Source organism: Rhamphochromis longiceps, linkage group LG23 (genome assembly GCF_057381845.1).
Source record: "Rhamphochromis longiceps isolate RC_006_pf linkage group LG23, R_longiceps_female_GT1.1, whole genome shotgun sequence".
Classification (NCBI taxonomy): domain Eukaryota; kingdom Metazoa; phylum Chordata; class Actinopteri; order Cichliformes; family Cichlidae; genus Rhamphochromis; species Rhamphochromis longiceps.
In genome coordinates, this window is record NC_140578.1 from 2,548,876 (window position 1) to 2,562,759 (window position 13,884).

The following is a 13,884-nucleotide window of genomic DNA, read 5'->3' on the forward strand; positions in this document are numbered from 1 at the left end:
AAACGGTTTTTCCTCGGAAGAAGAAATCTTTTCTAAAAACCTTGAAGAAGAAGAGAGGGGCATTATTGTTTTAATCCTCTTACCAGCAGTCATTTTAAGACATTTTTTGGAGGGTGAAATGGCGTCTTGTCTACCCAATCCTAACCTAAATCCCTCGGGGCCGGGGAGCTGCTGGAGGCAGTGCAGCCCAGCCCGCATCTCTCCATCTCAGCTGCATTCCGACCAAAAAATGTAGTCATTGCCAGGCAGCAGGAAAATAAAATTAATGCACGGAATTAACCTGAAAGTCGCTGTAGTCACTGCAAGAGGGTAGCAAAGGCCAGTAGCTTCTCGTCATTTGCATATCATTTCATTAAGACCCGTGTGATTAACGTTCCCCCCTTCCTTTTGCTGATTTTTATGAGTTTCATCTAAATCAGCTCATATTTCTTACAAACATTAAAGATCATGTGAAGCAAATGTTTACTTTCTAGATTATCTCGGATTTGTTTTCATTATTTTGTTTTCTAAAAGGTTGTTTGGAGCTAAAAATCAATCCAGAAAGCATCACTGACAGGCAAACAAACGGAAGCTTTAATGGACTTTTTTATTTTTGTATTTTCTCTGTAGTGGATTAAGTAATTTTCTAAAAAAAAAATTTTTTAATAAAGCAGCATGAAACATACTAAAATTAAAAGTAAAGAATGGCAACTGAGAATTAGAAATGAAAACAAGTACAGGTTCCCCTTTGAAGTGGGTTTAAGCGCTTACTCAGCAACAAATTCTCAGAATAACCCTGTAATGTTGAAATTATGAAATCAAACTCACGCTGTCGCGTAATTTTCTCTTTACATTTGTACAAAACAACTTTAAGTTATCAAGATGAAACTTCGTCAGCCTGCAAAAAGCAACACGCATTTCATCATCACGGTCACCTGCGAGCGATATGCTTAAAACAAGGAGGACCTATAATAATAATGATCATAATAATAGTAATAATAATTGTCCAATGTGACAGAACGTGTTAAAACAAGTACAGCGGCACCTCGGTGCAGCACTCACCCACAAAGTGAGGTGTATAGAAGAGAGGTGGGGCGGGTGGATGAGGAAAGCGACGTGATTGGCACAGAGAGGAAAGCGTCTGGGCGCCCCGGTGACCCCACCCGGAGCGCTTTAAAGGCCGATAGATGGCAGCTCGGCATCCTCCCTCAAGCAGAGAAGCGAGCCGGTGCACGGAGCGGACAGACCGGAATATTCTCAGGATATCTGGCTGAATGAAAAACTGTAATGAACTGAATAAGATGATCAACCACCTGGGGATTTTAGAGCAGAAGATTTGAAAGGCGAATATTCGGCTGAGAAATTTCTATAAGACAGAGAGGTAAGAAGTTTGCTGAACGCAAGTTGGGCATTACAGATCATTTTCCTACAGGTTTTAGATTTTAAACTACACAAACGTTTAAACTAAAACTGTTTTAGCCTTGTCTCTTCTGTTTTTGTCTTCGCTTACATCGTGTTCCAAACTTCCTGATAGAAATGATTCCCAAAGTGCAGCGATCTCGAGGTGTCCAAAATAAACAGTGGCAGCGGTCAATAACAGCACGTGTTTGCTCGGTTTCCCTTTATTTTTGACTGTAAAATAACACGCAGTGTTATAGGATTTGTCAGAAGATCCCTCGGTTCCTCTCGGTGTGTTACTCCATGTTGTTAATTTTCCGTAGGTTAATGATTCCCATTCGCTCTCTCTGCCTTTTCAGTTTGTAAATGGTGATGGATTGACGCCACGCATACAGAACTACGGCCCCAAGGCACTCTTTAGTAAATGCAGTATAACTCATAAATCCACGGCAATTAGCATAATTAGACTTAAATCAGAGCCCGAGGCATCGTGACATTGTCCTGAAAGAAGAGCATTATGTTGAATTTTTAAGCTGTAGATGTGGGGGGAAACTAGCAGATTACATACTTCCAGCCAGAGGCTCATTTAGCAAAATAATGCAATGAAACAGACAAAAAGAAAAAGAAAATTAAAAGCGAAAGAAAATTTTGTATTAGTTACACGGTTTCCTCTCAAACAGTGATTTATACACACACACACACGCCCACCGGGGCCCACGTTTCACGTGTCAGGCCTGATGATAAATTAATAGTCCTGTATAGTTGAAACCTATTTGCACCCACATTAAACAGGAGTCCAACCGGCGATCTTGTGCATATTTCACCGCAGACCTGTCACACGTCGCCGTCAGCCTCTAGGCGCTTGGAACCGACCTGGGACCCGCCACAGATTGAAATAAACGGCTCCCACTCGAGGCGAACTCACAGGGAGCAAAGTAAATATTTTCCCGCAATTCTGCCGGTGCAGACTGCAGAGGTTTGGCAGCGATTACCGTGAACTGCGAGCGCGCAAAAATAAACCTTTAAAATATTAATAACAATAATAATCATGATTAAAATATATTCAGTGTAAAAGCTCATTTTAAACCCAGACCGTGGATAAAAAATACTGAAGATAATTTTCACTGGAATATTTTTGGATATAAATTAAACCACTTTAATTTATAATAATAATAATAATAATAATTATTATTACTATACAGACTTGTATAAAAATAATAATAATAATAATAATACATGCCTGCATTATAATTCAGTAATAATGATTTTACAGAACTGTATTACAATACTAATAATAATAAGGTAAAATCACCACAAAAAGCCACAGAATAATGCAACAATCCAAAAAAGACGATATTGAAAATTCTACTTTATACACTACTTTAAAAATACATTTGATCTGAAACAACACTTTATATTAGCAAAATACAAAGCAGATTATTAGCAATGAGATCAATGGAGAATCTATTTTACGACTTTTCTCAACACTAAATTGAACAAAAAGTGTTTGGTGCTGGGGTCTTTAATCAAATGTAATATAAAAGTTATCGATTTTCTAGTTTCCATGTTTTTGATGATATTTTTGACTAAATTGATTTAGTTTCTTTCAGTTTTTCGTTTTACTTTGCTACATTTGTGCGGATCTGACGACACACATGAAAGTTCTTTGAAAATTCTAACTGTATATTAACTCATAAATCATTATCAGTTATTCGCTTTGTTATCCTTTTATAAAATGAACCATCTTCCCTTTGGCGGGAGTCTAAAGCTTGTCTTTCACCTGTTGCCATTTAATTTTCTCCTCTCGGAACAAAGACGCACACAAAAATAAAAAATAAGAAATGGCCTCCTGGAGCTTAAACTTTTATTTAGAAGTAAGTTTGTTTGTTCCGAGGCCTGAAACTCACAGCAGCTTGTGACTCTTCAGTCAGGTCGCCGGTCATGCAGCACTACGGAGTGAACGGCTACTCTCTGCACGCCATGAATTCACTGAGCGCCATGTACAACCTTCACCAGCAGGCGGCGCAGCAAGCACAGCACGCGCCTGACTACAGGCCCTCGGTGCACGCGCTCACTCTCGCGGAGAGACTGGCTGGTAAGACTCAGTTGCTCATTTTCTATCCCAAATTGTCACTTCCTCCCGTTCTCAGTTAAGTTATTATATTTATGTGACCCTGGCACGTGAAGGTGCTCGCGTGAACGTTTAGCTTGTCCCTAAATTAAACTGGTCATGTTTCTTGTTTCTCAACGGCTGTACATTTCAAGACATTATCCTTGAGGCCCGCTATGGCTCCCAGCACCGAAAGCAGCGGCGCAGTCGGACAGCGTTCACCGCCCAGCAGCTGGAAGCTCTGGAGAAAACCTTCCAGAAGACGCACTACCCTGACGTGGTGATGCGTGAACGCCTGGCCATGTGCACCAACCTGCCCGAGGCACGTGTACAGGTAAAAAAACAAACCCAAAATTCATTTGTCTAGCAGTCTCGTTTCGCTATTAAAAATGTGAAATAACGCAGTCACGTGATATGAATGGTCGTTTTTCGCTGTTTACGAGCCGATACTGTGCTCTTTCAGACTCACTATCCTATAAGGATAGTCTTACGTTTGTTTTCTTATACAGTGCACTGCTTTTCACCTCTGTTTGAAACTCTGGCATACTCAGATTTAGCCTTTTGTATCTTTTAAAGCCCACCTGCCAAGAGGCTCCCTGATTAGTCAGGTGGGTGCGCAAAAAAAGTGTTCGTTTCGTAGTTTTTCTCTTGGTAAAAAGCCACGTAAAAGATCTTTTTAAGATCATGCTTTAACCATAATTAGACCTAGACCAGAAGCTTCTGCAGAAGTAAATGTTTTAAGAAATGCACAGCGTTCAGTCACTTTTAAGGCAAAACTATCACAGATCAAGGCAAAAGCAGTTCATTAAATATCAGAAAACATATCAAGGTATTCTAATAAGAGTCTTGTAAGACTACAGTTTTTCATTGGCGTGACGTTCTAGACCCTGCAAAATCTAAAAATAAAAATGAAATTGGGGGAATGGCCTGCTGTTTTCATTATTTACACACCTGCTTGAAAGACTGACTGGATCCTTTTCATTAAAATTGTACAACAGGACATTTGCCTTGGTAGACGATGAATTTCCTGAGGCTCAGTTTAGTTTTTCACATGTGCACCACATCAGGGGTTTTTGTCCAAAGAGCCATGGTAGCCATACTAAATTTTTACAACACACAAGAAGAAGAATATTAGAATATTAACTTTTAATGTATTTTTACTCTTTTACTCAGGCACTTATCTATTTTTCTATCTGCCAGGTTTGGTTCAAGAACCGTCGGGCCAAGTTTCGTAAGAAGCAGCGCAGCTTGCAAAAGGAGCAGCTCCAGAAACAGAAAGAAACTCAAGGAGCTGCCGAAGGTGCTACAGAGGACTCCAAGAATGATCTCACTACTGCCACTACCCTGGCTCCTGAGACTCGCACTCCTCCTCCTCCCTCCTCCTCTTCATCCTCTCACTCAGAGACAGAGAGGCAGGCAGCAGCACGGCCCCAGCCTGGCGAGATGAGCGTGGAAGTAAACGTCACCTCCCCTGAACCATCAGACAGCGAGTCAGCAGCAGAAGATAATGCTGACAGAGAGGAGGACGAAATAAGAGGAGAGACGAGGGTGAAACTCAGGGAGGAGATTCAGGGGGAGGGGGTACTGCCGACAGGGAGCAGCTCCCCATCCTGTAAACGGCTGAGTCCAAGCTCAGGTAAAAAAAACAAACATATTCAGTTTGTCTTTCTTTTGTAGTCTCTAATCAATTACTTTATTTTAGAAATCCATCCATGTGCGAGATAGTTTTATAGAATTCATTCAAATGGACGGTATATACAGAAGTTATCCATGCAAAAGGTGCGTCAAAACATACTGAAGTCCTCCTTCTCGCTTCCTGTCTTCCAGATTCTCCTTTGAGCTCCCCCGCCTTGCCCTCCTCCAGCAGTGTAAGCAGTGGTCTAGCGCAGAGCAACTCCTACGCTTCGTCTCCTCTCAGTCTCTTTCGCCTGCAGGAGCAGTTTCGGCAACACATGGCGGCCACCAACAACCTGGTGCACTACCCATCGTTTGACATGAGCACGCCGTCCAGTCTGCCCTACCTGGGCATGAACGTTAACATGCCTTCCCCACTGGGGTCGCTGCCCTGCCAGTCCTACTACCAGACCCTGTCGCAGGCTCAGCAGGTATGGAACAACCCACTGTTGCAGGCAGCGCCGGGCAACCTCCCAGGAAGCCTCAACAGCAAGACCACCAGCATCGAAAACCTCCGTCTGAGGGCCAAGCAGCATGCGGCCTCGCTGGGATTGGATACACTCCCCAACTGAAGCTTGGCTGCTCGTTGTACGTGCTTGGCCTCTAGGTCAGGGACTACGCTACAGAATGGAGGCCTGCACAGGAGGTGACCTAACAACACCTCCTCCTGACCTCTCATGAACCAGCAAAAGAACTGTGTGTCCACCCAGAATTCAGAATTACCTCCAAAACCGCAGTAGAACCCTCTCCAGTTTAATGTCAAGATTATTTGCTCTTCAGATGTTGTAATGAGAATCACAAAGTCTGCCCACATTTCAAATTTGTGCTCATACAAATTAATTGCACAGCTGAGATTTTTTGTTTGCTCTTTTGTCGATTTTAAATAAACCCAGTTTCAAAGTATTTGTAAGTACACACCAAAAGAGCATAAAGCATGTTTTAGGGGCTCTCCTTTAACTGAGTGCCAGGGTTGTCAGTTCATGTATTGCCCTTATCCTCAACACCATCATTTGAGCATGCGGCTCACTGCTGGGAGCACACGGAAACACAAAGAACATCTCTGCTGGATAGACCGAAGAGAAAATACGATTATGACAAGAACTCAACGGACTTAATGAAAATCCCACCTGGACTGAAGCTGTGACTGAACAGCACTGTTTAGCACTTGCTTGCATTTGACACCACCTGGTCAATAGAATCAGGAAGTTCTAATGCCAGCTGTTCACTATGATTTAAGCTTCTTCTATAAAGTCACTGCAGGAAGGCTTGAACTCCAGAGCTGTCAGTCTCATTCCAGGACAGATATGAAAGATATATATATAAAAAAATCTTATAATCCTACAAGAACTCGAACTATGCATGCTTGTACCCCACTGAAGCATGGCTTATAGCCACATGACATAGTTGACATGGCATTGGCAGCAGGGTAAAGTTCTGATATCAAATTGGTTACTATAATCTCACAACCAAATACATTTTTCTTGATAGATGACTTTCACAGTCAGAGCTTTCAGGTCAGCTTTCAAGAATCCATTGAGCATTGTAAATATCCTTCAGTATTTGTCCACCTTCCTGAGTAAGGAATACCTCCATGTCTCTTCTTTTTAAAGGATTTAACAGGAAGTAGCCCATGTATTTTCCAGTTTTGGCTTTAAGCAAAGGACCTAACAGAGAAAATGAAGCAAAGAGGAGAATCTGCAGATGAGGCACAGTTAAAAATAATTTCGCACCGCCAACATTTATTTTTGTCAGACTGAACTCACCACTTTTCCTGAGCCGGTGGCTTCAGCAGAAAAATGCACAGGCCAGTTCTCTATGTATTATATGACTGTACATTGAAAACATGTATTTCTCATTTGTTTTAAATGTGAGTAATTTATCTGTTCAATGCAAGGGAATAAATCAAAACATAAGAATGACTTATGTTCACAGCATGAAAATGTCTGTCTGTATTTTTTCATTAACACTTTCAAACCAGCTATTTATTAGGTAATTAAGTATTTATTAAGAAAATGTGACATTGAGAAAAAATCAACTTCTTCATAAAATACATGATAAAACTCTTGTGGGATGAGTTGAAGGAAGTTAGCCAAAAGGTGAGTCTGAAGAAGACCAGGAAAGCCATTTACTTTCTAACCAGGATATTGAACCAGTTACCGTGCCCTCTCACAGACGTTACTTTCCAATGAGAATAAGTTGGCAACAAAACAAGGGTGGGCTTGGCTTAGATTGTGCAGACCAGAGAAAGTCTAGCTCATAATAAATGGTTTAAAATTTCAGAAAACTTACCTTCACTTTTTTATAGTAAAAATTAAATTTTAGTTCCTGTTTTATTGAAGACACCTTGATGATCCATAAATAATTTATCCACAGGGTTCATGCTGAGGTTTACACACCAGATAGGGGAGAACCTGCCACTTGTTCACTCACTGCAGAAGATTTAATCCCAAATGAAATGACTGAAGCACAGTGTCAGGCCCTAAAGAGTCTCCCAATCCACCATCCACCCACCCACTCCTCATACGCTCTCTTTCGCTGCTTCCCCTCTTCCCCCACCCTGTCAGCAGAGGTTTGGCTGCACCGAAACAGAATGCTTCGCCATAAGAAGATTACCTTTGGTTGGAATATCGATGGATTAAGTAAGAATAGAATGAGATAAAATAGGGCTAAAAGGGTTTCTAGAGTCAGCAAAGTTCAGACACCTGTTTTCCCCCTGCTCTGTCCTGCCCCGTAAATCCACGACCATAAAGATTATATCACTTTCTGACTAGCAAAAGGTAGGTGGCTGTTTTAAAATAGGGCATGGTTACAGCGTGTAAAAATAATTTTGGGGGCGCAAAGATCACTCATTCCAATATCCTTGGTTTATTACTTTAAATATGTGGTCAATTTTCCACGGACATCTGGGTTTTGTGTGTTCCTAAAGATCATGTGGATGTATGTTATTGGGAATGGTGTGTTTGTGTGTGCTAGTGTGTCTATGGCAGCTAAGCCGCTGAAGGTTTCCAGGAGCTCTTTGATGTGTATCTGGGCAATGCGCTATTAGAGGGATTTTCCTAGTTGACAGCTCAGAGAATGTGTGGAGGAATTGCGATGCCAGCAGGCTAAAAGAATGCTGGAAACAGGATTAGGATCATATTCTGGCAGCTCCTGTCACTTCATCAATGGGCTAAGGTTTCCTCAGTGACAGCCCTCCTTCTCTGCCCGGTTAAAACCTTTAGTGGGACCATAAAAGGGGTGAGAGAGGGGAAAAAACAATGATTGAATGGTGTGCTATGATTTCTGTGCTGGGTTTGCTCTAAGGGCTTTGTGTTGGGAGGTCTGGGAGGACTGCATTGATTTGGAGGGAGGGGTAGGTCAGGGGGATGAGAAAAAGGTTTTTTGGGGGGGGGAGGCTGGAGAAGGGGGGGGGGGGGCTGCTTTTGGTCTTTCTTGGGAGTTTTACATCCAAATCCAAACAGAAGAGCATGTGGAGGGTTTTTACACTGATGCTAGCAGACAGGGACAGCAGTTTCGTGTCCCCCAGGGGACGACAGCAGCAGCAGGTGGGAAGGAAGAAAGCTGTTTCTTCACTTTGTATAAGCCCTGCCTGCCTGCCTTTGCAACGTGAAGGCTCTTTCACCTTGTGATGGCACAGCGTCTTAGAATCATGTCTCTTTTACACTTGTAGGCTTTCTGAGGTTAAGATAATGCCTCTGTGTAGATAAGCTTATTTTTGTTTTACAGCGTATAGCCTGTAATGGGCTCCTTAAGTTACACTAGAAACTTTAAAAATGTTATTAAAACATGCAATTGCATTTAAAGTAAACTTTGCAGTACACAATACAATGGGAAACCATATGTTAAGCCCAAACCATTACAGTTTTGCACTCTTCATATGTGAGTCTGAACATTGTCATTGGAAATGGCTTCACTTGAGTTGTTGCATCTTTTCCCTGTGCATCAAATCTTGTATTTGTCATTTCTGAACAGTGCCAGAAAGGAAACAATATCAAACTGAATATGCTTTAACATTACCTTAGAGAATAATGCTTCTCTGTTAGCAGTGAAAATGCTGTAAACATGGAAATGATGATGTCAGTCCTATAGACTGTACATAAAAAGTGGACACAGAAATTAAAAACAGGATTTTGTGTGTGTCATATAACACAGCGGTCCCCAACCGTTTTTGTGCCACGGACCGGTTTATGCCCGACAATGTTTTCACGGACCGGCCTTTAAGGTGTCGCGGATAAATACAACAAAATAAAACTAGTACCGGTACCGAAAAAAGAAGATTTATTGATAACACACGTGAAAAGACCCAGGAAAACCGAGTTAACGATAAAAACAATAACAAAATAACGCTGAAAACCGATAAAAACCCTGAAAACCAGACATTTCACACCTGAGCCTCAACTCTCGCGGCCCGGTACCAAACGACTCACGGACCGGTACCGGTCCGAGGCCCGGGGTTGGGGACCGCTGATATAATACAAACAGTGTTGGTCAAGTTACTTGAAAAAAGTAATTAGTAACTAATTACTGATTACGTCTCCAAAAAAGTAATCCCATTACTTTACTGATTACATATTTTCAAAAGTAATTAGTTACTTAGTTACTTTTTAAAAACATGATACACCACCTGAATACAGCGGTCATGTCAGTGGGGGGGTCCGGTGCTTTGTCTATGAATGTGACATTCCCGTGGCAGCGTGCTCGGTGCTCGCTCAGATTTGAAGTTAAATTTTTCACTGCAGAAAGAAGCTTTCCTCCCACGCGCGTACAGCGGACGCTAATGTTTTTGTCACTTTTTACAGACTAAAACTTAAAGTAATGTAAGTACGTCCACACTTTAAACGCTGCATGGTCGTACTCTCTCCCGCGCTCCATATTGTTGATCTGCACATGTCTGTCACACGTGGTTACGTTATTGTCATGAGACACTCTCACAAATAAAATCAAGACAGTTTAGCAACGCAGTAACGCAGTGTGCTTACGGGAAAGTAACAGTAATCTAATTATTTTTTTGCAATAGCAATCCCTTACATCACCTGTTACTTGAACAAAGTAATCGGATTACAGTAACGCGTTACAGCCCATCTCTGAATACAAATACTGAATAAGCTTAGCAAAGTGTTAAAGACATTTAACCACGTGAAGGGTTCATTTTCATAGTGTTTCACCATCCCAATAAATATAAACTGTTCAAAGAAAGAACACACACTGAGCGTCACGGTTTCTTTGTCAGTAGCCTATAAAGGCAACTTGTATTGTTACAGCACCCACATCACAGTCAGGCAATATGATTTATTTACAGATGTGGACATGGCACACTCGCACAGGGGGAACAGCATAAGTAGCTATAATGTGCTAAATCCTTGATCCCTCATCTCTGGTGAAAAATCTTTAAATTGCCCTTTGAACATATCACACGCCCAAGTAAGTCATTTATGCGCTAAGCTGTATATTTTCAGGATTTTTAAGTGCATGTTCTCTAGTTGGGCCTCAGGCTGTGTTGAAGAATAGCTACTCCAACTGGGATTACAGGGTGGTCTCCGGGATGCATCTTGGACCAACTGCCACTGTACAGCACCACGAAAAAACACCTTCCCCCAAAGTGAAACTCCGCACTTTGCTCACCCATGTGAAACAATACTTTCACAATACCACAGGAGTTTGATTGTTGGCGACAAGTTATATAATGCTAGGAATTACAGACTAGCATGCAAATGCTAAATCCTCCTCTCTTTCTCCTGAGAAGTGGATGAGACGGACTGTATCTGCAGGCTTCACTCTGGCTCCCAAGCTTTGTGCTACAGAGACGCTCTCCTTTCTCCCCCTGACTTGGGTGATAATCCTGACACGCACTGTCTGCATTTTTTACTGTACGCATTTAAGCGCATTTGCAGAGCATTTATCTCTCCAATGTAAACCAATTTGGCTATAAGGGCCTTGGGCCAAGCAAGGCGCTGGAGGGAAGAAAGGAAAACCCAAACCTAGCAGATGTGCAGAGAAAGGAGGATGGGAGAGTTGGCAAAGATGCGGGGGTTGATGAACACGTGAATGCAGCAAAAAAGGAAAAGCGGAACCATGGGAGAAAAAGAGCATTCGTTGTCCGAAGGGTAAGCTTTTGAAACTTGGGATAGGGGCCTTTAAAGCCGATAGAACGTGGATCACTGAATTGTTGAGTCACAGAATCTGAGAAAATCATATGAAGCTCCCAGTTAATCCTGTCATAGTGAAATCAGTGGGCATACTTTAGGGATCCCAGCCCCATCTGAAGAATTTTGAAGCCTGCAGTATTGACAGAGCTGCTGTTTGATACCGCCTATACACCTGTATCAGCTGTCTGTTAATCTGCCTTCCCCTCCTCCCACTAGTCCTCCACAGCATGCCGCCACTGCTGGTAGTAATGGCTGATGAAATGGACCAAGGACCTAAAAGCTGCCAATCTTGCTGCTTCTTGATGTCGCCTGTAAGTGGCTCTGGTTGCAGGATGAACTTGTCACTTTGATCATCTGAAAGGCAGGACTCCTGCTGTGTCAAACATTACTTCCTGCAATTCTGTGGAGCCATAAAGACTATGGGCTCCTTGGTCCCTGAAATGGGACATTAAGACAGAATCATCCTAGTTTAGTTGTGGTGATATCAAGGTGTTTTATTTGCTGGCTCACAGGCAGGGTCTGAATGTGTTTGGATGGCTTTTAAAGTACCTGATCTTATAGCCTAAGGTTCCTGTAAATGAGGTGTTTGCTGCTCTTATCAATGAGACGTTACATGAGAATAACACCTGGCACTGTCTTGACTGTGAAGACCACTGGATGCTTTCACTAGGTGATTACAACAGGTTCCTTCTCTTTCACTTATTTTCTTTTTCAAGTTTTGGTGCTATATTCAGTAGCTTTTATGAAAACATTATGGTATTAATCCTTAAGACTATGATTAGCAAATGCACAGGGTTTTGTTAATTACTTTAAAAAGTGTAAAAAACTAGTTGCTGTGTTGGCGATGCAGATGTATATACGTTTTTTGGACAGTTGCAATCACACACCTGTTCAAATTTAGAAAGGAGCTGTGCAGAATTCACAGTAAGAACTAAGTTACAGGAAATGACTAAATTTACCAGGATTAAAATGTAATATTACGGCATATGTGTATTACAAGCCTATGTATGCTACAACAAGATACAACAAGATATGAACTTTCCCCATCTGTGCACTACCCGGTATCAAAGACACTGATGTGATAGCTACACCTGCAGCCACAAACCTGTGAAGTCAGAAACACCATGCTCCATCTCTTTGCACAACATATTTTAAATCTTATTTGCTATTAATTTCTTTCTCCTCTTTTATCAGTGCTGGCGGCTGGGAAAGGGGTTCTTGCTAAAACCTGCCTGGTTCTCAGCACAGTGGAAACTTCAAACCACATGACACATCCAAAATAAAATACAATAACAGCATTGTATTGTATTGTATAATAAGCAGTTATTAGACAATAACTGAAATAGCCATTGTACTACTTATAAACTCATAAGTCTTTGCATTCTCCAAAGGAGAGCTTATATTAATTAGGCCAAATTAAAATATTAATTTCGTTGCATCAGCTGAAAACAACAATTTTTCATCTGCAATGATTTCCAGAAAGCTGCCAATAACAGCAAAATTTAAGTTACTACTAATGACTAAACACATAACACATTACCATTTACAAAAGAACACTTTTATCCATTTTGCAAAATATTAATGCTAAAATTAAAAAAATCAAAGGGAAAAGGTTTTGATAGTATTGTAAAAAATAAAACGAAGATATGACATAACGACTACACATTTTTGGCATACTAACAAATATTGTATGTTTTATTTTTTCACAATGCTGGACAAAAATAATATTTAAATGTATCGTAATGTCTGCAAAATTGTATTTAATAGGCCAATTTGAAATCAGGCACTTGTATGTGTGTGTGTACCATTACTTCTGTCTCAGATCCTGAGGGATTTATGAACAATGTCAAGTTCCCTCAGAAGACCTGAGACTCTTCACTGCCTCTTAAAGCTTAATGCTCCCTGACTGAGTAGCACAGCAAGAGCCACACACTCTCTCTCTATGTGCCTCAGATAATGCTAAGAACAACCTCTCAATTCCAGCTCTCCTTCTCGCCTAATGTGCCCTCCTTCCTCTATTGCATGCGCATGGCCATTTCCATTCTGTGAAACAGCACTGAAAACGTGGGTGCCTATAATGGAAAACGCTAACATTGTCCCTAATGGTTTCCCATCTCAGGAGAGTTTTAAAACATATGTAAATTTATGTAAGCCTAAGAGAAACACATATTTACAATAGCACAGGGTAATCACAATATGACGACATGGTGCGCTGGCCTTGGAGATGGAGGCGCTATGTGTCATTAGTCTCCTTTATCTCTTTTCTTTTTCCTGTTATCATCAGTGTAACAATCACTCACAATATGAATGAAAATGATCTGCGCTCATCTGTGGGACAGTGATGGAAAGGCTGAGGTGGAGGGGGGAGAAGGTAAAGGAAGATGTTTTGTGCCTTCACGCGCGTCCTCGGGTGCCTCGAGGATGCGCGTTTGTGTAGGTGAAGGTAGTTTATTAAATACTGGCACAGTTCAACAGAACAGTTTACTGAACAGGAGTAATTCAAAGGACACATAAATCTACCACAAGCCAAACATAATATATGTTAACAGCTGATGTTAGATGTACAGGAAAGAGAGA

The 13,884-nt window shown here is 41.4% G+C and overlaps 1 protein-coding gene across 2 annotated transcripts; it reads left to right on the forward strand.

Moving 5' to 3' along the window:
* The first annotated feature begins 1,173 nt into the window (after positions 1–1,173).
* On the forward strand, positions 1,174–7,101 carry LOC146640956 (diencephalon/mesencephalon homeobox protein 1-A-like). 2 transcript variants are annotated; one of them, XM_085399184.1, is made up of 5 exons: positions 1,174–1,360; positions 3,305–3,471; positions 3,627–3,821; positions 4,688–5,123; positions 5,315–7,101. In XM_085399184.1, exons 2-5 carry the CDS (start codon positions 3,319–3,321, stop codon positions 5,731–5,733), a joined length of 1,203 nt encoding a protein of 400 aa, XP_085255310.1. In that variant the 5' UTR covers positions 1,174–1,360; positions 3,305–3,318; the 3' UTR covers positions 5,734–7,101. The 2 variants fall into 2 exon arrangements, with proteins under 2 accessions (XP_085255310.1, XP_085255311.1); XM_085399185.1 differs by having other exon boundaries at positions 1,175–1,360; positions 3,305–3,472; positions 3,643–3,821.
* Positions 7,102–13,884: the final 6,783 nt, after the last annotated feature.